The sequence below is a fragment of the Phoxinus phoxinus genome (genome assembly GCF_949152265.1).
Source record: "Phoxinus phoxinus genome assembly, chromosome: 24".
NCBI lineage: Eukaryota > Metazoa > Chordata > Actinopteri > Cypriniformes > Leuciscidae > Phoxinus > Phoxinus phoxinus.
In genome coordinates this window covers 16059771-16081423 of record NC_136899.1, presented here as the reverse complement: position 1 = coordinate 16081423, position 21653 = coordinate 16059771, and the positions used below count along the sequence as shown (strand labels likewise).

At 37.4% G+C, this 21653-nt stretch overlaps 2 protein-coding genes across 4 annotated transcripts; one reads left to right on the top strand and one right to left on the bottom strand.

The window, feature by feature from the left end:
* Positions 1–6984: 6984 nt before the first annotated feature.
* On the top strand, positions 6985–8636 carry LOC306992972 (uncharacterized protein). Of its 3 annotated transcripts, XM_079602329.1 has the most exons (4): positions 6985–7238; positions 7466–7505; positions 7608–7833; positions 8289–8636. In XM_079602329.1, the coding sequence occupies exons 1-4, from the start codon at positions 7227–7229 to the stop codon at positions 8575–8577; spliced, it is 567 nt and encodes a 188-aa protein (XP_079458455.1). In that variant the 5' UTR covers positions 6985–7226; the 3' UTR covers positions 8578–8636. The 3 variants fall into 3 exon arrangements, with proteins under 3 accessions (XP_079458455.1, XP_079458454.1, XP_079458456.1); XM_079602328.1 differs by having other exon boundaries at positions 7466–7833; XM_079602330.1 differs by lacking the exon at positions 8289–8636 and adding an exon at positions 8063–8251 and having other exon boundaries at positions 7466–7833.
* A 488-nt stretch (positions 8637–9124) lies between these two features.
* On the bottom strand, positions 9125–20271 carry LOC306992244 (uncharacterized protein). Its single transcript, XM_079600919.1, has 11 exons — positions 20241–20271; positions 16129–16173; positions 15541–15912; positions 14963–15277; positions 14121–14312; positions 13827–13921; positions 13641–13691; positions 13017–13398; positions 12740–12919; positions 12095–12236; positions 9125–11810 (listed from the first exon to the last, which is right to left on the bottom strand). The coding sequence occupies exons 2-10, from the start codon at positions 16160–16162 to the stop codon at positions 12133–12135; spliced, it is 1725 nt and encodes a 574-aa protein (XP_079457045.1). The 5' UTR covers positions 16163–16173; positions 20241–20271; the 3' UTR covers positions 9125–11810; positions 12095–12132.
* Positions 20272–21653: the final 1382 nt, after the last annotated feature.

Here is a 21653-nt window from a genome sequence, read left to right as displayed (position 1 = left end):
AATAATAATCAATGTCAGTACAACATTTTACTTCAGTTCAATACAAAAGTTTATTTCACATGCAAGGAATCAAATAAATGTGATCAAATGGGTTCTTCACATTAATGTAGTCAGTCATTGTACAGCATCATATCATGGATAAACCTAAATGAAAAACTGAAGCACTCACCTCCTCTTTCACCCATCATGTGAGCCATGGACATCCTCCTCCAAACTGCAATAAAAACAATACAAAATACAACACAAAATACAATACAATAAAATATAAATCACCTCAGAAATACTCCCCTAAAAATAAACAATTAAATAACTCCTTCTAAAATAAGAAAACAACAATCAAATGAAAAGTATTCTCAGAAATTAAATGACGCAAAAATTAAAAAATATTATTTAAAAAATATATCTCTATATAGGCTAAAGGATATATCCTCCGATGTCCTTCTAGAATAAAAGTCTCCTCTCAGAAATCAGCTTCAAATTCGCAAGATTTGCTCAGAAAATTCTCTGCAAAAGTCTGTAAGTTCGCCTCGTCTCTCAACCAACAACAGACAGACTGCGATCGTTTTAAGTGTAAATATAAATGCAGAATTCATAACAACCGTCGCTATAGCAACTACAAATTCGAATCACTCATATGCTCACACGCACACACATATGAGCAGAGCAGAGCACGTGAGCACACGTCAAATCTGATTTATTAAATAGTTACAAATTTAATGTTTACATTTCTTTAATATGAGATTCTTTCATAGCAGTATTATTATTAAAAATCTGTGGAAAAAGGGAGAATAAATCGGACTTCATCTTATGAATTAAATTTGCCCATTTCCGCATACATAACCATCAAGGCCAATCAGCTTTCAGTATCTCTAATGCGTCATCAAACGGTTAGTATTAGTGGTGAAGAAATCCAAATTATTGTTGAATTCTTTATTAACATTGTTCACAGTTGTTACCCAGTTAACTATAAACTTGCTAAATGTAATAATAGTTGTACCCCATGTGCTCCTTTTGTCATTATTTTGAAGAGACAATCATGTGTTTTGGGACTGTGTGAATTGTGTGAATTGTAAAAGTATTTTGGATTTACTTTTCAAACGTTGTTAAAAGGTAACTTAGGCAGGCCAATCTATATTCAAACTTCTGTATAAACCAAACATACTCTCTGATATTAGACCCTTCTCATTTTAAATTTGTAATTAATTTATACTTTTTCTTGCCAAATTTAATATTCACAAATGTAAATTTTAATTTGTTTAAGAAAGAGTTTGAGGACATCTAAAAACTGTGTGTGTGTGTGTGTGTGTGTGTGTGTGTGTGTGTGTGTGGATAAATATTTTTTGCTTTTAAACTGTGTGTGTGTGTGTGTGTGTGTGTGTGTGTGTGTGTGTGTGTGTATGTGTGTGTGTATAATAAAATCCTAACTGTGACAGAAAGTAGACTTTGATTATATTTAAATATACATGGAAATGCAGTGTGTATAATACATGGAAATGTTTAAAACATTGTTTACCAGCGAATAAATATTTATCCAACCACATTTATACATAGTATAAAACACTAGATGGCACAATATACCTATTTTTAATAGACACATGTCAAGTCAAGTCATCTTCATTTATGTGATAAGGGACAGCTAACTGGTGCTATTTTTATTGACCTTTCCAAAGCCTTTTTATGCGATAGGTGTGAATCAAAGTGCTTTTTATGGTTTCATTCTTATCTTCATAATAGACGGCAATGTGTTGCTTTTAAAGGTTCACTGTCTGATTATGTATTGGTTGATAAGGGGGTTCCACTCCAGGACCTCTTTTGTTTTCGCACATTTGCTCCATCGGAAAGATGCATCTTTATGCTGATGATACCATAATTTATACGACTGACTCGGATATTCACTGGATCCAGAACAGGTTACAAGCTGATTTTATTACGACTCAAAAATGGCTTCACAGTAACAACTTAGTGTTGAATATGGAAAAATCCTGTTGTATGTTATTTGGGACGAGCCACAGACGGCCATGTGCTCTTAACTTGCAACTGTTTTTTGAGGATGGGTCCTCCATGGTGAAATTGGAAAAATTGAAATACCTTGGTTTGTAGATTGATTCTGAGCTTACGTTTAAACCTCATATTGAGTATATCACAAAAAGAATATATGGCTGTCTCAGGACACTCTATAGATCTGTTAATTGTTTCACATTAGAATTTAGGAAAATGTTAATTTGTCAGTTGATATTGCCCATTATTGACTATGCTGATATCATCTACATAGTGACACTGCTCTTAAGCCACTTAATGTTGTTTTTAACTCTCTATGTAGATTTGTCCTGAGGTGTCCTTTTAAAACGCATCATTGCATAATGTATGCATCACTAAATTGGCTTCAGCTTAATTCAAGAAGAGACTTCCATTGGTTCATTTTTATTTTCAAATGTGCCTACTTTGACTGTCCTCCAAATCTGAAAGAACTCTTGGTTCCTCGTAGTTCTATGTACCCACTTAGAGTCATGCAATATCTCGTCTTTACTGTACCAGGAATCTTTTCAGCCGATGGACGTAAAACTTTTCATTATAAAGCTACTAGGGATTGGAATAATCTCCCTCTTTCTTTGAGATCCATTTTATCTTTTCGCAGATTTAGGTTATCTATATTTCAATATCTTAACAATGTGTGTGAATGTTACGGATGTTGGACTAATAGTATTGCTTGTAATTGTTTTTGTTTTATGTAACTGTCTAATTGATTTACCTCCTGTGGATTCGATCTCTGGTGGTCTTATGTGACACCTCTTTACATTGAATTTCTTATATCATGGGTTCCAATTGTGTAATGAGCTAAATGTGATTTACTTATTGAGATAGCCATAACATTTCTGAGCTATGATGTGTCTTTGGTTTGGGGTAAAGGTGTAGGTAACTAAAGTGTAGTTACTAACCTATAGTAACTAGATTGTTGTTGTTTTTTGTTTTGTTTTATTTTCTGTTGTATTGTTTATGTGTATTTGGACCCCCTTGAAAATGAGATGTTGCATCTCAAGGGGCTATCCATTCATAAATTGAAATTGAAATGTATATAGCGCTTTTAACAATGTAGATTGTTTCAAAGCTGCTTTACAGAGATAAACATATAATTTATGGTAACAGGTTGTTTTGGCTTTATAGCAGTTCTTGTTATTGTTATTTTCCAGCTAATGTTAGTTTTGATTGATTCACTTCCGTCGAAAGGATCATTTGTTATTAAATTAGGGGCCGCTAAGACGACACGTTCTCTCTACACAGACTTTAAACGCGAACCTGTGAGAAACGCTGATGGCGCTCACGTGCGCATCAAGAATTAATTCTATAGTTATGTGCGTTTGAATATATGTGCGCATGTTTTGTAATTCCCTACAAACCAAGCCTAAACAAACTACTTGTCCTGCCTATAAATTTGATACAGAATTTTATTTTATTTTATCACTACGGGGTAGATTTTCCACAATGCTTTATCTGTAGAGTAGGCTAGTAAAGGGATCCTCCATAGGGAGAGGCTAGTTGGCACTTCAGCACTGCGTTGTCATCGGGTCCAGGCGAAGGTCGTTCGTCAGATCTGGATACGGCCTGGATCCGGCATTTAAGACACTAAAATAAGCGTAGATGCGATTCTTCTTATGATGTAACGAGTACATCAGGATTTAAGGGAAGTGTTCCCAGTTCCGGCTGACCTAATTTATGCAGCCTAACATTGAGTTATAAAAGTCTATAATGTATTATGTGCTAGGTCAAAGAGATGTGTCTTTAATCTAGATTTGAACTGACAGAGTGTGTCTGCTTCCCGGACAATGTTAAGAAGACTGTTCCAAAGTTTTGGAGCTAAATAGGAAAAGGATCCACCGCCAGCAGTCGATTTTGATATTCTAGGTATTATTATCTGGCCGGAATTTCGAGATCGCAATAGACGTGAAGGACTATAATGCGTTAAGAGCTACCTCAAGTACTGCGGAGCTAAACCATTTAGTGCTTTGTAAGTAATCAGCAATATTTAAAAATTTATACAATGTTTAATAGGCAGCGAATGCAGTGTTGACAGAACGGGGCTAATATAGTCATACTTCCTGGTTCTGGTAAGAACTCGAGCTGCTGCGTTTTGAACTAGCTGTAGTTTGTTTGTTAAGCGTGCAGGGCAACCACCCAGTAGAGCATTACAATAATCTAGCCTTGAGGTCATGAACGCATGAACTAAATGTTCCGCATTTGTCAATGAGAGCATATGGCGTAATTTAGATATATTTTTAAGATGGAAAAATGCGGTTTTACAGATACTAGACACACGACTTTCAAATGAAAGATTGGTATCAAAGAGCACACCCAGGTTCCTAACCGACGACGAAGACTTAAGAGAGCAGCCATCAAGTGTTAGACAGTACTCTAGGTTATTACGTGTGGAAGTTGTTTGTCCAATGATTAGAATCTCTGTTTTTTTCAGAATTTAGTAATAGGAAATTACTAGTCATCCAATTTTTTATATCAGCTATGCATTCCGTTAATTTTGTGAATTGGTAGGTTTCGTTAGGTTTTGAAGAAATATACAGCTGAGTATCGTCGGCATAACAGTGAAAGCTAATTCAATGTTTCCTAATGATATCTCCTAATGGTAGCATATACAGAGTGAACAGCAGCGGTCCTAGTACTGAGCCTTGTGGTACGCCATACTGAACTTGTGATTGATAAGACATCTCTTCATTTACTGCTACAAACTGATAATGGTCAGATAAGTATGATTTAAACCATGCTAGTGCAATTCCACTAATGCCAACATAATGTTCGAGTCTATTTAAAAGGGTGTTGTGGTCAATGGTGTCAAATGCAGCACTAAGATCAAGTAATACTAATAGAGAGATACAACCACGATCGGATGATAAGAGCAAATCATTTGTGACCCTAACAAGAGCTGTCTCGGTACTATGGTATGGTCTAAATCCGGACTGAAAATCCTCGCAGATATCATTTCTTTCTAGAAAGGAACACAGTTGTGAGGATACTGCTTTTTCTAATATCTTTGACAGAAAAGGCAGATTAGAGATCGGCCTGTAATTGACTCATTTTGTAGGATCAAGTTGCGTTTTTTTAACAAGCGGTTTAATCATAGCTAGCTTAAAGGTTTTTGGTACCTATCCTAAAGAGACAAAGATGAATTAATGATATTAAGAAGAGGATCTATGACATCTGGAAACATCTCTTTCAGTAGCTTAGTCGGTATAGGGTCTAACATAAAAGTTGTCGATTTGTATGATTTGACGAGTTTGCAAAATTCTTCCTCTCCTATAGCAATGAATGAATCAAATTTTCCCTCAGGGAGACTACAATGCACTTCCTGATGCGATACTGTATTAGACGGTTGCATAGTTATAATGTTGTCCTGATATTATCGATCTTATAAGTGAAGAAGTTCATAAAGTCATTACTGCTGTGTTGCTTGGAAAATTCTTAGCTTTAAGCTTTCTTTTTCGGTAGTTTAGCCACTGTTTCAAATAAATACCTAGGATTATGTTTATTTTCTTCTAATAGGGTTGAAAAATAAGCACATCTAGCAGCTTTTAAAGCCTCTCTGTAAGCAATCGAGCTCTCCTTCCATGAAATCCGAAATACCTCTAGTTCTTCTAAGCTATCCGGGATGCTGAGATGATGAAACTGATTAGGAAGATTATTGATAAAGCATTCTTTAGTGGCAGAAGTGATCGGTCTAACATATTTATAACACGGAGTCTGCTTTGCAGCCTTGGCTAAATGTAATTTACATGAGACTTGATAATGATCTGAGATGTCATCGCTCTGCTGCAGTATTTCAACAGCATCAACATCTATTCCATGTGATAGTATTAGATCTAGAGTATGATTACGGCAATGAGTAGGTCCTGACACGTGTTGTCTAATGGCACTTTTCCACTGCACAGTACCAGCTCGCCTTGGCTCGCCTCACCTCGACTCGACTCGCCTCTGTTTGGTTTTCCACTGTGTAAAAGTTGTACCAGTACCTGCTTCCAGGTACTTTTTTTCGTATCACCTCCGGCGAGGTTCTAAGCGAGCCGAGGCGAGCTGAGGCGATACTAAAACATGACGTGACACACGGGAGACTGCTGATTGGTCAGAGAGAATCGTCACTATTCACTGCGCCATCATTGCACGCGCCAGACGGAGTATCCTGAATAACCCCTGCATTTTTAAATAGTTTTGCCAGAGATTGCGTGATATACCCATTACTAATATTATGTAAAACAGCATACACTCGATTTCCTCCATTGTCCTGTTTGTGTGGGTAGCGGGTGTGTGTCGCGTCGCTATGACGACCACCAGGTACTATTGTGGAAGTACTATGCAATGGAAAACGGAGCGAAACGCGAGCCGAGCCGAGACGAGCTGAGTCGAGTCGAGCTGGTACTGGTAATGGAAAAGCGCCATAACTCCAATTGAGTTTACAATGTCTTTAAATGCCAATCCCAATCCATCTTTTTCATTATCTATGTGTATATTAAAATCACCAACAATTAGTACTTTATCTGCAGCCAATACTAATTCTGATAGAAAGTCCGCAAATTCTTTGATAAAGTCAATATGGTGCCCTGGTGGCCTGTATACAGTAGCCAGCAGAATTTTCAAACGTGATTTATCGTTTACACTATATATTTTTAAATGAACCACCAACAGTTCAAAAGAATTATATTTAAAACTAGATTTGAAAATATTACTATAAATTACAGCAACACCTCCTCCTTTGCGTTTCAGACGAACGTGTGCGTGTGTGAGCTCTATGCTGTTCACATAGCATCAACTGGGTGTATGAGATGCACACACACAAAATAGCCTATTGCGGACAAAAGACAAATTGTATGTCATGCTACTGGGCGATGCCCACTTTGTAATCAAAATTAGTTTCTGATGTACAATAATGCATGAATGGTCATGTCTTTCAGGTGTATCTGTTTGCATTTGCTGTGCAGTGGAACAGCCGCATTAATCACTCCGGGTTGCTGGTGGTCATGGCAGGCAGACGTGGTGTATGGACCCGCGGCAGATTCAGCGCCTGAATCAGCAGGCTGAGGGGCTCTTCGGTAAAGAGCATGTCCTCGAGCCCAACTTTGCCGCTCCAAAGCCCTACCCTGCTGTATACAAGGACCCAGACGAGGAGGAGCTCCATAGAGTAGAGTACGCCATGTGCCAGTCAACCAGCTTCACTGCAAGGGATTACTATGCCCAGCAAGGTACACAATCATGCATTATAACAATATACATGCATACTAAGCGGTCAAATACCTATAAATATCATGCATATTCTATCCATGACAAGTATGTATGATATAGTTTCATTTTTATTTGACATAATATGAAACAAATGAACTGCAGCATTGCCATGTTGTGTTAATTAGTCTACTGTTAGTTGTTGTAACTACCTAGACACACTGGAGATTAGTACATTACATATTTGCAGTTGAGGAAGAGCCGTGAAGAAGAGGAGACGGCTGAACAAAGTGAGGACAAGCTGGCAGATGAGGGTGTGGACGTGGGTGTAGAGTCAGAGGAGGATCCTATGGACACTGTCAGTGACAAACATGTCATCCTCACTCAATCAGAACAGGAGGAGGAGGAGGACAGTCCTGTTCTGCAGGATGTGCTGATGACCCAGAGCCATCTGCATCTTCCTGGGCTGGAGGAAGTGGAAGCCGTGGCCCTGCTCCTTTTAGAACGGGCAGACAACAGTGACCGTCACCCAGTGCCAGCTGACCCAAGGCTGAAGATTGGCACTGCAGTTGGTGCTCTGCATGAGCATGACAGGTCTGCAGCCAACTTTGTAAAAAGGTATGAGTCTAGGTGGGGTTACACCCTGTTTGGCAGATGCTTGGGAGCTGACACACCTGATTCAATTCAATTCAATTAAAATTTATTTGTATAGCGCTTTTCACAATACATATAGTTTCATAGCAGCTTTACAGAAAATGCATTTAAAAAATGTACATCCAAAAATACAGTTAGTGAATCATAAATTTAGGGCATAACATATCGCCGGCGTTGGGTCGTCTCTTCACAGGCGTCGAGTCGTCTCATCACAGGCGTTGGGGCATCTGAAGTCTCCATGAGAGGCTGGATACATAACTGGAGCTGACGAACTCTATTTGAGTTATCTCGGGACAGGCGTCCCGAGATAACAACAAAAAAGGCAGATGGGAAATAATTAGCGTAGCTGCTGTTCATAGTCATACACATTATTTCTCATGAATTATTCTCATCATCGCATGTATGATTTATTTTTGCAGGATAGATGTTGAAGAGCTTGTGAACCGTCCCGTTCAACCTAAACCCCCTGTGGTCACGTACATCCCACCCAGAGCGTCAGCAGCACCTGCCCTGGTAGTGGTTCCTGCACAGCCTCAGGGACCATCCATGATGCTCTGTGGGGCCTCCAGCAGTCAAGGGTTCATACCTTACATACCTTACTACACCTACATCGGTCACTACATCCCCATGCATATTTGCACTACATTACCTCATCTCCTTGTATATATTGTGCGCATATTGTATATTGCTCAATGTGTACATGTATAAATCTTTTAATAAGAATCCTGTAAATAATAACTTATTGGTAGCCTACCTATTTTGCTATATTTTCTGCTAAATTACTTAATAATTAATGTTATGTTAATAATTATATTCTGTTTACCTTGTTACCTGTGTTATTGTTATTATTGTTGTGGTGTTTATTTATTTCTGATATGTAGATGTTGAAAAAAAAAAAAAAAAGAATGTTTCCCCATTTGTCCACTTAATAGAGATAAAGACTGTCACATGAAACTGTATTGAGTATAACAGGGGCTGAATTACTTACCAGTAAGGTAAAGATAAAGTCTTTTTTTTTCCAGCTAATGAACGATAAATACATTGACAGACAATCAGATTATTCAGCTTTAAAGAGCGAACAGCTTATCGTTTATTGGGTTCGGACGCTAATAAAGTTAACCATTATAGTTATTTTTCTAGGTGTGGATGGGCTTTAAGAGTACTGGGTCTGCATTTACTTTTTACAGTGCCTTTCAACTCTCTCTGTTCGTGAGCATCTAAAATAAATCAATAACACAAATTAAAGTCAAAGTCAAGTCAACATTTATTTAAAAGCAACAGATGTGCACTACAAGTGCTGTACAATAAGACATCGGGCAAATAAAAAGAAAGCATACAAAGAAACAATGCAGCGTCCAAAATATAAACACATTAAACAAAATACATAAAAAAAAACACAAACGATACAAAAAAATATTAAGTTTAACATATATGTCAGTGCTAAGCATTCATCTGTAATATAAATGAGATGCAAAAATTGTTATTTATACAGTGATACTGCCATTCAGTTTTTTGAAGAATTTGCATTACACTGAATGACAAAACTTCGACTTCAGCTTATATTGACAACCATCAACTGGCCACTATATTAAACAATGAGCTTGACCAGCAAAATTAATCACAATTATTCACAACATCTGCTTATTTGTCAAAAAATCTAATAATATAAGTGTTTTGTGGCATTTCACTGAATGATATGCGTTTTTGTAACTCAGGCTACCACACCATGAAAAGGTGTAATTATCAAATATTTAAGAATAAACCAACTTTTCTGCGGCACCACATGATCTCAGGGTGCCACTTGATGATGTCACAGACTGTCGAATGAGTATCTGCTTTTTATATGATTTCAGAACGGCTTCTTGATCCTGTTTCACCGAATGACCTCTGACAAACTGCATTTTCTGGACAATTTTATTTTTTTAATACTTAAAAATAATAAGACATGATACTTTTAACATAACACAGCCAACACTTATGTGAACATGCCAAGACATTTTTTTTTTGTTTATCTTGGTATTTTATGTTTATTTAAAGATGTAATGGCAAAATCAAACTCCAGACCATTACGCTGAATGACAACTTTACACTTTGGAACATTATTACCCCCATATTTTGACATTTTATTTTCACATATAATCGAGTCCCCGGTGCATCTACCAACCCAGAAAACTTTGTTTGTTAAGCCTTTCTCTGTAAGCATGTCAAAAATAAGCCAGATCAGATTTCGCTCCCCTTCTGACGTAGGAAGAGGATCTTATTGTAATATTACCGGCTCTTAATCTGCACGTTTACACCCACCAGCCGTTTTCACAAGCAACAACAGTGTAACCAGTTCTGACACAATGGCAAAAGTTCGAGCAAAGCATGTAAACTGTTCTGTCGTACAGACGAGCACTGAACACTATAGAGTCCCAGCCTCAGATGAGACAAGAGAGCAGTGGATTAATTTTATTTTTAACGGAAATCCCCCAGAAACAGAGGAATCAATGTAACTCCACAATATCTAAATGTCTCCACTAACCAATTCAGAAACATCCAGGTTCAGTCTAAAAGTTGAATCTCTTCCTGAGTCTCTCTGTAAGGCTGCACTCGCTACAGTTATTTCTGAGATTTTGGATGAGATTATTCACATGTTTTGTTATACATACAGACGGTTGGTCTGGGAACGCCCCGTCACGTGATGTGAATTTAGCCCGTGGGGGAAAACATGCCTTGGCTCTAATTGAAATACACGGGACAATCATGCCGAAGAGTTGCTGTGTCGTTTTCTGTACCGCCAATAAACAAACAAATTATTAATTGAAGTTCTATCTACATCCTTCCTAATAAACACACAGAACTGGAAAGGATGCCAATCGCTACGTAATGACGCGAGCCGTGAACCTAGGGAGTAGTTCGAGGTCTACACTCAATACAGACTGCAGTCGGTGAGTTAGGGATAACTGTCAGCACAGTCCCTCGGCAACTTCGTACTACTGATCACCGTTTTACAAAAGGATTAATAGTTTGAAGTGAAGCATATACGTACAAGTGACAAGGTTTAATGAAGTTATAGTATGCAACATATACGAAAGTTGATTGAGTTATAGGCTAATAATGCAAAATATGTCTGGAAACAACACCTCCGGCCAGTTGGTTGGGTCATTGACCCAGTTTTAATTAAATAAGGGCAATCATAACCTATGGCAGTTAATTTTGTAATGTACAGTTGTCGGTCGGCAGGCGTCAATGACTCGCAATACGAGATTTTTGTCATTCAAATACACACGATGTTCGCTGTGTTTCCCCCCCGCCGACTCCACCCTCGCCACGCCAGACCCAACTATGTCTAGATGCCGACTGTATGTATAGTGTGTGAAGCTCGTGTAAAGGATCAGCCCTCTTCTGAACGGAGGCGGAGCAGAAGCTCATTTGCATTTAAAGGGACACACACAAAATAACGCCACGTTTTTACTCACACTCAAATGGGGCAAATTTGACAAACTATAATAAATGATCCGGGGGTATTTTGAGCTGAAATTTCAGACACATTCTGGGGACACCATAAATTTATATTACATCTTGTGAAAAGGGGCATAATATGTCACCTTTAAGGTAGACACTTTACTTGCATTTAACAGGGTTTTTATGTATCTAAAATTACTTTTGTTAATTTAATTTGATGCGGACACGAAATGGTGAAGTCTCGTCTTTGACCCGTATACAGAGCGGTCATATATACAAATTGGTCATAAATACGTTGCTATATAAATAAAGATAGCTTGTCTTTTGAAACAAAGCAAATGTGCCTGTGATGACTTGATGACTTCTTTCCAGTCTTGCAGTCTCTCATGTTCTTGCTCAGACGTGGACAGGCTCTGAGTTTCTGTCAGGTTGGTGTTGGACTTCAGGCTTCGGGTCAAGTCTCGAGCTCAAGCTCTCAGCAAGCATGTTATTTCCTATCCAACACAAAGATTATATGAACAAGTCAACTCATGAATGATTTTTTTAGAGCTAGAACAGAATTGAATTCTGTTTGCATCCCTGATTCTGTTATTTTCCTGTTTACTACATGAAGCCGCTGTAAAACAATCTATATAGTATAAAGCGCTCTATAAATGAAGGTGACTTGTCTTGATTATAAAAATAACATTACAATGAACACACATTTGAAAATCTCACTACAAATAATCCAGAATTGAAGACAAAAGATATAATCCTACTCTGTTACACTTCCTCACACCTGAAACTGATCGAGTGAATCTCCTGAACTTCTCCAATCTACTGTAGATCTCTACTAATCCATCTATGTTGTAACATCTGCTCTAACGTCGGGCGTTTAGCTGGATCCCGGGATAGGCACTGGCTAATCAGATCCCTGCACTCTGTACACATTTTAATAAGGAGAGAGCTGGTTAGTCATGACTATGTGACCTGGCATCTATGAAAACAGCATCTAAAACATGATTAATATACTGTAAAATGCTCCTTATCTTTAAAAAGTAAAAGTGAAGTATGTCGTTTCTGCGACACTAGTGGCAGCGAGTGGAATAAATGACAAAATAAAGCATATTTAAAATACATATTAGGAATACTTTTAGCTGTGTTGCATTTGCCTTTATGAAAATGTGCCTTTCTGCATCACAATGCTCTGTTCACTTTGACGTGTTCATGACCTGTTTAATCTTTGAAGGTATGAATGCAGTGAATTTTGGCTTTCACTTCTGTAACTAAAGCTGCATTTCTTTTCCCGTGGCTCTCGCCCCAAACTCTCGCTATACGTTGAGCCATATATAAAAAATCGTACATACTTCACCTTTAACTGTTTCTGTACAAAGCCTTTGCTTTATGTGTGTGTTTATCAATGTAATCAATATTATTCACTCACCTTTGGATAAGTTGGAGTTATGAAATGTAACTTTGGCTTGTGTGATTTCTCTTCTGTTGTGAAAAGGATGACATGCGTTCACCATCTTGTACAGCAACACTCCTAGAGACCAGACATTTGCTGGGACGGCGTGGAATCGAGGTTCTGTCAAGACTTCAGGTGGGATGTGATCCTGTATTCCTGAGAGAAAGACATTTGCACATTGTTGAGCTTTTTTTTTAAAGCAAATAATTAGTAAGTCACTACATTCAGGTTTCCACACTCCCAGAATGCTCACCAATGTATATTTTGCTGTCGTAGCCATCGCTGCTAAATAGCTGACCGCAGCCAAAGTCTATCAGCTTGAGCTGTGCCGAGTCTTTCTTCAACAGGAAATTCTGCGGATGAGTGTCATTATGGAAAACACCACGATGGATGCAGTGTTGCACTGCCAGCACAGCCTGTCTCATGATGGACCGTGCTGTTGGTTCATACACTTGTTGATTACGAGTCATGAAGTCCAGCAAGCTCTCGCAGGGTTCAGGATACTCCATAACCAGAGTGAATTCTCTAGGATGTTCAAACCACTCGTACAGTTGTATGACGAAGGGGCTTATGGGTTCTCGCCTCATCATCATCAGCAGCGCCACTTCTGTAACGAGAGGTTCGGGATGTCCAGGCTAGAGAGAAGTAGTAGACAGAAGGTTAGCTGGGTAAAAATCTGAAGAAAACATATCATTTTGAAATGTACTTTTCTTTCATATTTTTAGATGCGTTCAAAAGAGCCTTTCCAGCTCAAAGTTATTTGGTGCCTCTAGGCTTATATTGATCACATTTACACCTAATGCTTCCTACGGGTGTATTGACTACAGTAATCTGCACTTAAACAACTCAATACACATTCAGGTTTTGTCCAACTTACAATATTAAGATAACGATCGTTGTCAATCTTGCGCATCCGCTTGATGGCAACCTGCAAAAAAAACCAAAAGTTTCAATAACAGTGACAGTATTCAAGCGCCTGACCTTCTAAGTATTAAACTATCTGTTAATTGTTTTAAATGTGTTTTGCAAGAGCAAAATGTTTGTACAATTCAGTAAGATTTACCTTTTTGCCATCAAATTTGCGTGTTCCCAGGAACACCCTGCCAAATCCTCCGGATCCAATCATCTTTTCCACGTTATAGAGAGACTCAAAGGACTCTGAAAAACAAACAGAAAAATATGAGACAATTATTAGCTTGCTAGATCCATTGTTTTATTTAAAAAATAAAACGTCCTGGTTGAGAAAATAATATTATAATGGGGGAAATAATATTAATATTCTCTAAAAGCAAGCCTTATTTTGAGTGGAAAACAAGATAATACTGTTTAAAATAATGTTGGAGAGATAATGATTTACCATTATTTGGCTCGACGCCGGAGTGATCTGGAGCAGGGGATGATGGTTCAGGATCAGGATCTGCTGGAGGAACGAAAGGCTCCACAACATTCACAGCACTACAGGAACAGCAGCAGAAAACACACTTGATAGCCTTCCAGAACCTGCGGAGACAACCAGGTATTTTCCTCTTCCTACGTACTGGAGCTTTTTCTAAAATGAAGAAAAAACAATTGAAAACAACTATTAGACACATCTCTGACGTCAAATTAAGCAATGATATTATGACATAACTTACATTTTACTGTTAAATTCTGTAATGATACAAATCTAAAGTAATGGGAATGTTTCACGCTATCCACACAATTCTAAATGATTTTCTTGGTTAAAGGAACATTATATTTTATAATTTTGCATTATGGGAACGTTACTTTTGAATGTTCTCGGAATGTTTTGAAAATGTTAGTTAAACGTTCAATTGAAATATTCCTAAAAAAAATTATTTCACTTTATTTTGATGGTCCCTTTGTTGTTGTTGTCTATAAGTAACTCTGCACCTACATGTCTACTAACTCTCATTAGAGTATTAGTAGAGTATTAGTAGACTGGTAAGGTTAGAGTTAGAATAAGTTGACATGTAGTTGCAAAGTTACGTAAAGTCAACATAATTTTTCAAAAGGGACCATCAAAATAAAGTGTTTTCTTTACACAAAGAAATCAGAAAGAATATTTCAGCGAAATTTTGCTGAGCAACAGTAAATGTGACCGGACATTAACATGTTAAAACCTTGAGTCAGTAATGCATGAAATAGCAAAATCTCTATCTGTAGACTTTACACTGCCCAGCCTTATTTCAGTGTCACCTGTTGAGCTCTTGTTCACTGGAGAATCCTCCACGGCACCCTGAGCAGTTCGGCCAGTTGAAGTCTCTGTTGACTCGACAGGAACTTGACCCGGCAGCGGAGGACACAGAAACCCTTCGAGGCTGACGGACCCGGACAAGCTCTCCGATCCATCGCCACTCCACCTCCACTCGACGCTGTACGAGCCTCGGCTGCTCAGACTCAACGACTCTCTACACCTCCTCTCCACGTGGGCCTCAGAGAGGGACCAAGCTGAGGATGACGTGATGCCCGGAGAAGAATCTGTGGAAGCCGTTCTCCAGGATCTGGAGCGGCCTGAGGATGGAACATTTCAGACATCAAAAGCTGTTTTTGTTTTATTTTTTATAATATTAATAATCAATGTCAGTGGTCACATCAATTGTTACTTTGGTTTCACTTTATTTCCTTTTAACACATTCGGTTGTCTATAAGTAACATTGCACCTACATGTCTACTAACTCTCATTAGAGTATTAGTATTAGTAGAATGACAAATCAGCCATTGAAAATAGAAATAGAAACTTAGCCATTACTTCTTTATTAAAAACCTATTCTGACCTCTGCGAGAGTGTTCATATGAAGTGGACGGACGTCCATCATCTGGCCTCTGCTTCGCCCTCGTCCCGTGAGCCTGACGTCCATCATCTGGCCTCTGCTTCGCCCTCGTCCCGTGAGCCTGGCGTCCATCATCTGGCCTCTGCTTCGCCCTCGTCCCGTGAGCCTGGCGTCCATCATCTGGCCTCTGCTTCGCCCTCGTCCCGTGAGCCTGACCTGTGGACACAGAAAACTCAGAAGACAGAGATGTTAAATATCCAGGAAGATCCTGGCTCTGTGTCTGGGTCGGATCCTGATCACGGTCATCATAACCGGGTCCCCAAACCTCCTGACCAGCCGTCTGAGAGAAAGCGGCTCTCCTGGATCTGGAGCGGCCTAAGGATGGAATGTTTCACACATCACATAGTTAGTAATGCTATAATAATAATAATCAATGTCAGTACAACATTTTACTTCAGTTCAATACAAAAGTTTATTTCACATGCAAGGAATCAAATAAATGTGATCAAATGGGTTCTTCACATTAATGTAGTCAGTCATTGTACAGCATCATATCATGGATAAACCTAAATGAAAAACTGAAGCACTCACCTCCTCTTTCACCCATCATGTGAGCCATGGACATCCTCCTCCAAACTGCAATAAAAACAATACAAAATACAACACAAAATACAATACAATAAAATATAAATCACCTCAGAAATACTCCCCTAAAAATAAACAATTAAATAACTCCTTCTAAAATAAGAAAACATCAATCAAATGAAAAGTATTCTCAGAAATTAAATGACGCAAAAATTAAAAAATATTATTTAAAAAATATATCTCTATATAGGCTAAAGGATATATCCTCCGATGTCCTTCTAGAATAAAAGTCTCCTCTCAGAAATCAGCTTCAAATTCGCAAGATTTGCTCAGAAAATTCTCTGCAAAAGTCTGTAAGTTCGCCTCGTCTCTCAACCAACAACAGACAGACTGCGATCGTTTTAAGTGTAAATATAAATGCAGAATTCATAACAACCGTCGCTATAGCAACTACAAATTCGAATCACTCATATGCTCACACGCACACACATATGAGCAGAGCAGAGCACGTGAGCACACGTCAAATCTGATTTATTAAATAGTTACAAATTTAATGTTTACATTTCTTTAATATGAGATTCTTTCATAGCAGTATTATTATTAAAAATCTGTGGAAAAAGGGAGAATAAATCGGACTTCATCTTATGAATTAAATTTGCCCATTTCCGCATACATAACCATCAAGGCCAATCAGCTTTCAGTATCTCTAATGCGTCATCAAACGGTTAGTATTAGTGGTGAAGAAATCCAAATTATTGTTGAATTCTTTATTAACATTGTTCACAGTTGTTACCCAGTTAACTATAAACTTGCTAAATGTAATAATAGTTGTACCCCATGTGCTCCTTTTGTCATTATTTTGAAGAGACAATCATGTGTTTTGGGACTGTGTGAATTGTAAAAGTATTTTGGATTTACTTTTCAAACGTTGTTAAAAGGTAACTTTGGCAGGCCAATCTATATTCAAACTTCTGTATAAACCAAACATACTCTGATATTAGACCCTTCTCATTTTAAATTTGTAATTAATTTATACTTTTTCTTGCCAAATTTAATATTCACAAATGTAAATTTTAATTTGTTTAAGAAAGAGTTTGAGGACATCTAAAAACTGTGTGTGTGTGTGTGTGTGTGGATAAATATTTTTTGCTTTTAAACTGTGTATAAACACACACACACACACACACACACACACACACACACACACACACACACACACACACACACACACACACACACACACACACACACACACACACACACACACACACACACACAGTTTAAAAGCAAAAAATATTTATCCAACTCCATTTAAAAACAGTCTGTCGCTGCCATCTTTTGGACATTCATCATATTGCATTGGTTTTAATTTCTTGTCCTCAAACAGAGCACTAATCTGTTTATTTTTAAGTTACACATTCTGCATTGATTAAAAAAGAAAAACCAAATGTGTTTTTTAGGGGTAGTATTATTTTATACAGAAATAAATTATTTATAATTCAGATGAGAATGAAGTTAATCAAAAATGTAAGGAAAACAAATATATTGATCTGAAATATAGCAAGTTAATTTAGTTTTTTGTAATTTTGTTATTGTGTTTTTATTAATTTAATTAATTATCTAATTTTATAAAACTATTGTCAATGCACTACAAATAAACTGGTTCTATGCCTTTACTTTAATAATAAAACATATAAAAAAATTAAAGGATTAAGACATTTATTAGACACATAACATATAGGAAAATGAAAAAAAAAGAATGAAAAAAAAAACTAGGGAATCACTAAACCGAGAGAATTATTCTAATTTTATTATACACTCAAAATATTTCAGAACAAATCCTTTAAATTTAATGATATTCAGAAAAGAACAAGAATTAAAAAATAACTATAAACAAGCCAAAACTAAATAATTTAAAGCGAAAAAATGTGCTTGGAAACATCACTATAATGTGCATCATAGCACATTCATTTTAATTAATTTTAACATTTAAACACAACACACACACACACACACACACACACACACACACACAAACACACACACACATACACACAGGTGGAGTGAGGGGGAGGGGAAGGACAGACAGCGGGAGACAGAGAACATTTTAAACAAAAATAAAAATAAAATCCTAACTGTGACAGAAAGTAAACTTTGATTATATTTAAATATACATGGAAATGCAGTGTGTATAATACATGGAAATGTTTAAAACATTGTTTACCAGCGAATAAATATTTATCCAACCACATTTATACATAGTATAAAACACTAGATGGCACAATATACCTATTTTTAATAGACACATGTCAAGTCAAGTCATCTTCATTTATGTGATAAGGGACAGCTAACTGGTGCTATTTTTATTGACCTTTCCCAAGCCTTTTTATGCGATAGGTGTGAATCAAAGTGCCTTTTATGGTTTCATTCTTATCTTCATAATAGACGGCAATGTGTTGCTTTTAAAGGTTCACTGTCTGATTATGTATTGGTTGATAAGGGGGTTCCACTCCAGGACCTCTTTTGTTTTCGCACATTTGCTCCATCGGAAAGATGCATCTTTATGCTGATGATACCATAATTTATACGACTGACTCGGATATTCACTGGATCCAGAACAGGTTACAAGCTGATTTTATTACGACTCAAAAATGGCTTCACAGTAACAACTTAGTGTTGAATATGGAAAAATCCTGTTGTATGTTGTTTGGGACGAGCCACAGACGGCCATGTGCTCTTAACTTGCAACTGTTTTTTGAGGATGGGTCCTCCATGGTGAAATTGGAAAAATTGAAATACCTTGGTTTGTAGATTGATTCTGAGCTTACCTTTAAACCTCACATTGAGTATATCACAAAAAGAATATATGGCTGTCTCAGGACACTCTATAGATCTGTTAATTGTTTCACATTAGAATTTAGGAAAATGTTAATTTGTCAGTTGATATTGCCCATTATTGACTATGCTGATATCATCTACATAGTGACACTGCTCTTAAGCCACTTAATGTTGTTTTTAACTCTCTATGTAGATTTGTCCTGAGGTGTCCTTTTAAAACGCATCATTGCATAATGTATGCATCACTAAATTGGCTTCAGCTTAATTCAAGAAGAGACTTCCGAAGACCACCGATCTTATCATCTCTACACTGGTTACCTATAAAGTTCCGTATTAATTATAAGGTATTGTTACTGACTTATAAAGCCCTAAACGGCTTAGCTCCAGTTTATTTAACGGATCTTCTATCGCCCTATAATCCATCGCGCTCTTTAAGATCGCTAAATTCGAGGCTTTTGGTTATACCTAGGATATCTAAGTCCACCAAAGGAGGGAGAGCATTCTCACATTTAGCTCCAAAACTCTGGAATAGCCTTCCTGATACTGTTCGTTGCTCAGAGTCGCTCTCCCAGTTCAAAACTAGATTAAAGACGCATCTCTTTAACCAGGCATTCATATAAATGTTTTAATCTTACAGTTAAATCCGGCCTCTAGTTCATAACCGCCAGAGGAGAACTGGCCCCCGACTGAGCCTGGGTTCTCCCAAGTTTTTTTTTTTCTCCATTAGGTCACCTGATGGAGTTTTTCGTTTCCTTGCCACTGTTGCCTTTGGCTTGCTCAGTTGGGGATATTCAATTTAATGAATCAATCAATATTACTATTGATTAGCATTACCAAACATGGACGTTTTATTATTATTTTAATTTAATACTGTGAAGCTGCTTTGATACAATCTGTATTGTGAAAAGCGCTATACAAATATTCTTGACTTGACTTGACTTGACTTCCATTGGTTCATTTTTATTTTCAAATGTGCCTACTTTGACTGTCCTCCAAATCTGAAAGAACTCTTGGTTCCTCGTAGTTCTATGTGCACTTAGAGTCATGCAATATCTCGTCTTTACTGTACCAGCAATCTTTTCAGCCGCTGGACGTAAAACTTTTCATTATAAAGCTGATTGGAATAATCTCCCTCTTTCTTTGAGATCCATTTTATCTTTTCGCAGATTTAGGTTATCTATATTTCAATATCTTAACAATGTGTGTGAATGTTACGGATGTTGGACTAATAGTATTGCTTGTAATTGTTTTTGTTTTATGTAACTGTCTAATTGATTTACCTCCTGTGGATTCGATCTCTGGTGGTCTTATGTGACACCTCTTTACATTGAATTTCTTATATCATGGGTTCCAATTGTGTAATGAGCTAAATGTGATTTACTTATTGAGATAGCCATAACATTTCTGAGCTATGATGTGTCTTTGGTTTGGGGTAAAGGTGTAGGTAACTAAAGTGTAGTTACTAATCTATAGTAACTAGATTGTTGTTGTTTTTTGTTTTGTTTTATTTTCTGTTGTATTGTTTATGTGTATTTGGACCCCCTTGAAAATGAGATGTTGCATCTCAAGGGGCTATCCATTCATAAATTGAAATTGAAATGTATATAGCGCTTTTAACAATGTAGATTGTTTCAAAGCTGCTTTACAGAGATAAACGTATAATTTAAGGTAACAGATTGTTTTGGCTTTATAGCAGTTCTTGTTATTGTTATTTTCCAGCTAATGTTAGTTTTGATTGATTCACTTCCGTCGAAAGGATCATTTGTTATTAAATTAGGGGCCGCTAAGACGACACGTTCTCTCTACACAGACTTTAAACGCGAACCTGTGAGAAACGCTGATGGCGTTCACGTGCACATCAAGAATTAATTCTATAGTTATGTGCGTTTGAATATATGTGCGCATGTTTGTAATTCCCTACAAACCAAGCCTAAACAAACTACTTGTCCTGCCTATAAATTTGATACAGAATTTTATTTTATTTTATCACTACGGGGTAGATACTCGAATTTTCCACAATGCTTTATCTGTAGAGTAGGCTAGTAAAGGGATCCTCCATAGGGAGAGGCTAGTTGGCACTTCAGCACTGCGTTGTCATCGGGTCCAGGCGAAGGTCGTTCGTCAGATCTGGATACGGCCTGGATCCGGCATTTAAGACACTAAAATAAGCGTAGATGCGATTCTTCTTATGATGTAACGAGTACATCAGGATTTAAGGGAAGTGTTCCCAGTTCCGGCTGACCTAATTTATGCAGCCTAACATTGAGTTATAAAAGTCTATAATGTATTATGTGCTAGGTCAAAGAGATGTGTCTTTAATCTAGATTTGAACTGACAGAGTGTGTCTGCTTCCTGGACAATGTTAGGAAGACTGTTCCAAAGTTTTGGAGCTAAATAGGAAAAGGATCCACCGCCAGCAGTCAATTTTGATATTCTAGGTATTATTAACTGGCCGGAATTTCGAGATCGCAATAGACGTGAAGGACTATAATGCGTTAAGAGCTCCCTCAAGTACTGCGGAGCTAAACCATTTAGTGCTTTAAGTAATCAGCAATATTTAAAAATTTATACAATGTTTAATAGGCAGCGAATGCAGTGTTGACAGAACGGGGCTAATATAGTCATACTTCCTGGTTCTGGTAAGAACTCGAGCTGCTGCGTTTTGAACTAGCTGTAGTTTGTTTGTTAAGCGT

What these genes read in the sequence shown, in the direction of transcription:
- LOC306992972 (XM_079602328.1), top strand. An exon ending in GCAGCCAACTTTGTAAAAAG is followed by an intron (nt 7,834 to 8,288) that starts GTATGAGTCTAG and finishes TTATTTTTGCAG; the next exon opens with GATAGATGTTGAAGAGCTTG.
- LOC306992244 (XM_079600919.1), bottom strand. Translation starts at nt 16,162, where the DNA reads ATGTCCATGGCTCACATGATGGGTGAAAGAGGAG. An exon ending in ATATGAACACTCTCGCAGAG is followed by an intron (nt 15,278 to 15,540) that starts GTCAGAATAGGT and finishes TTCCATCCTCAG; the next exon opens with GCCGCTCCAGATCCTGGAGA. An exon ending in AGTGAACAAGAGCTCAACAG is followed by an intron (nt 14,313 to 14,962) that starts GTGACACTGAAA and finishes TCTTCATTTTAG; the next exon opens with AAAAAGCTCCAGTACGTAGG.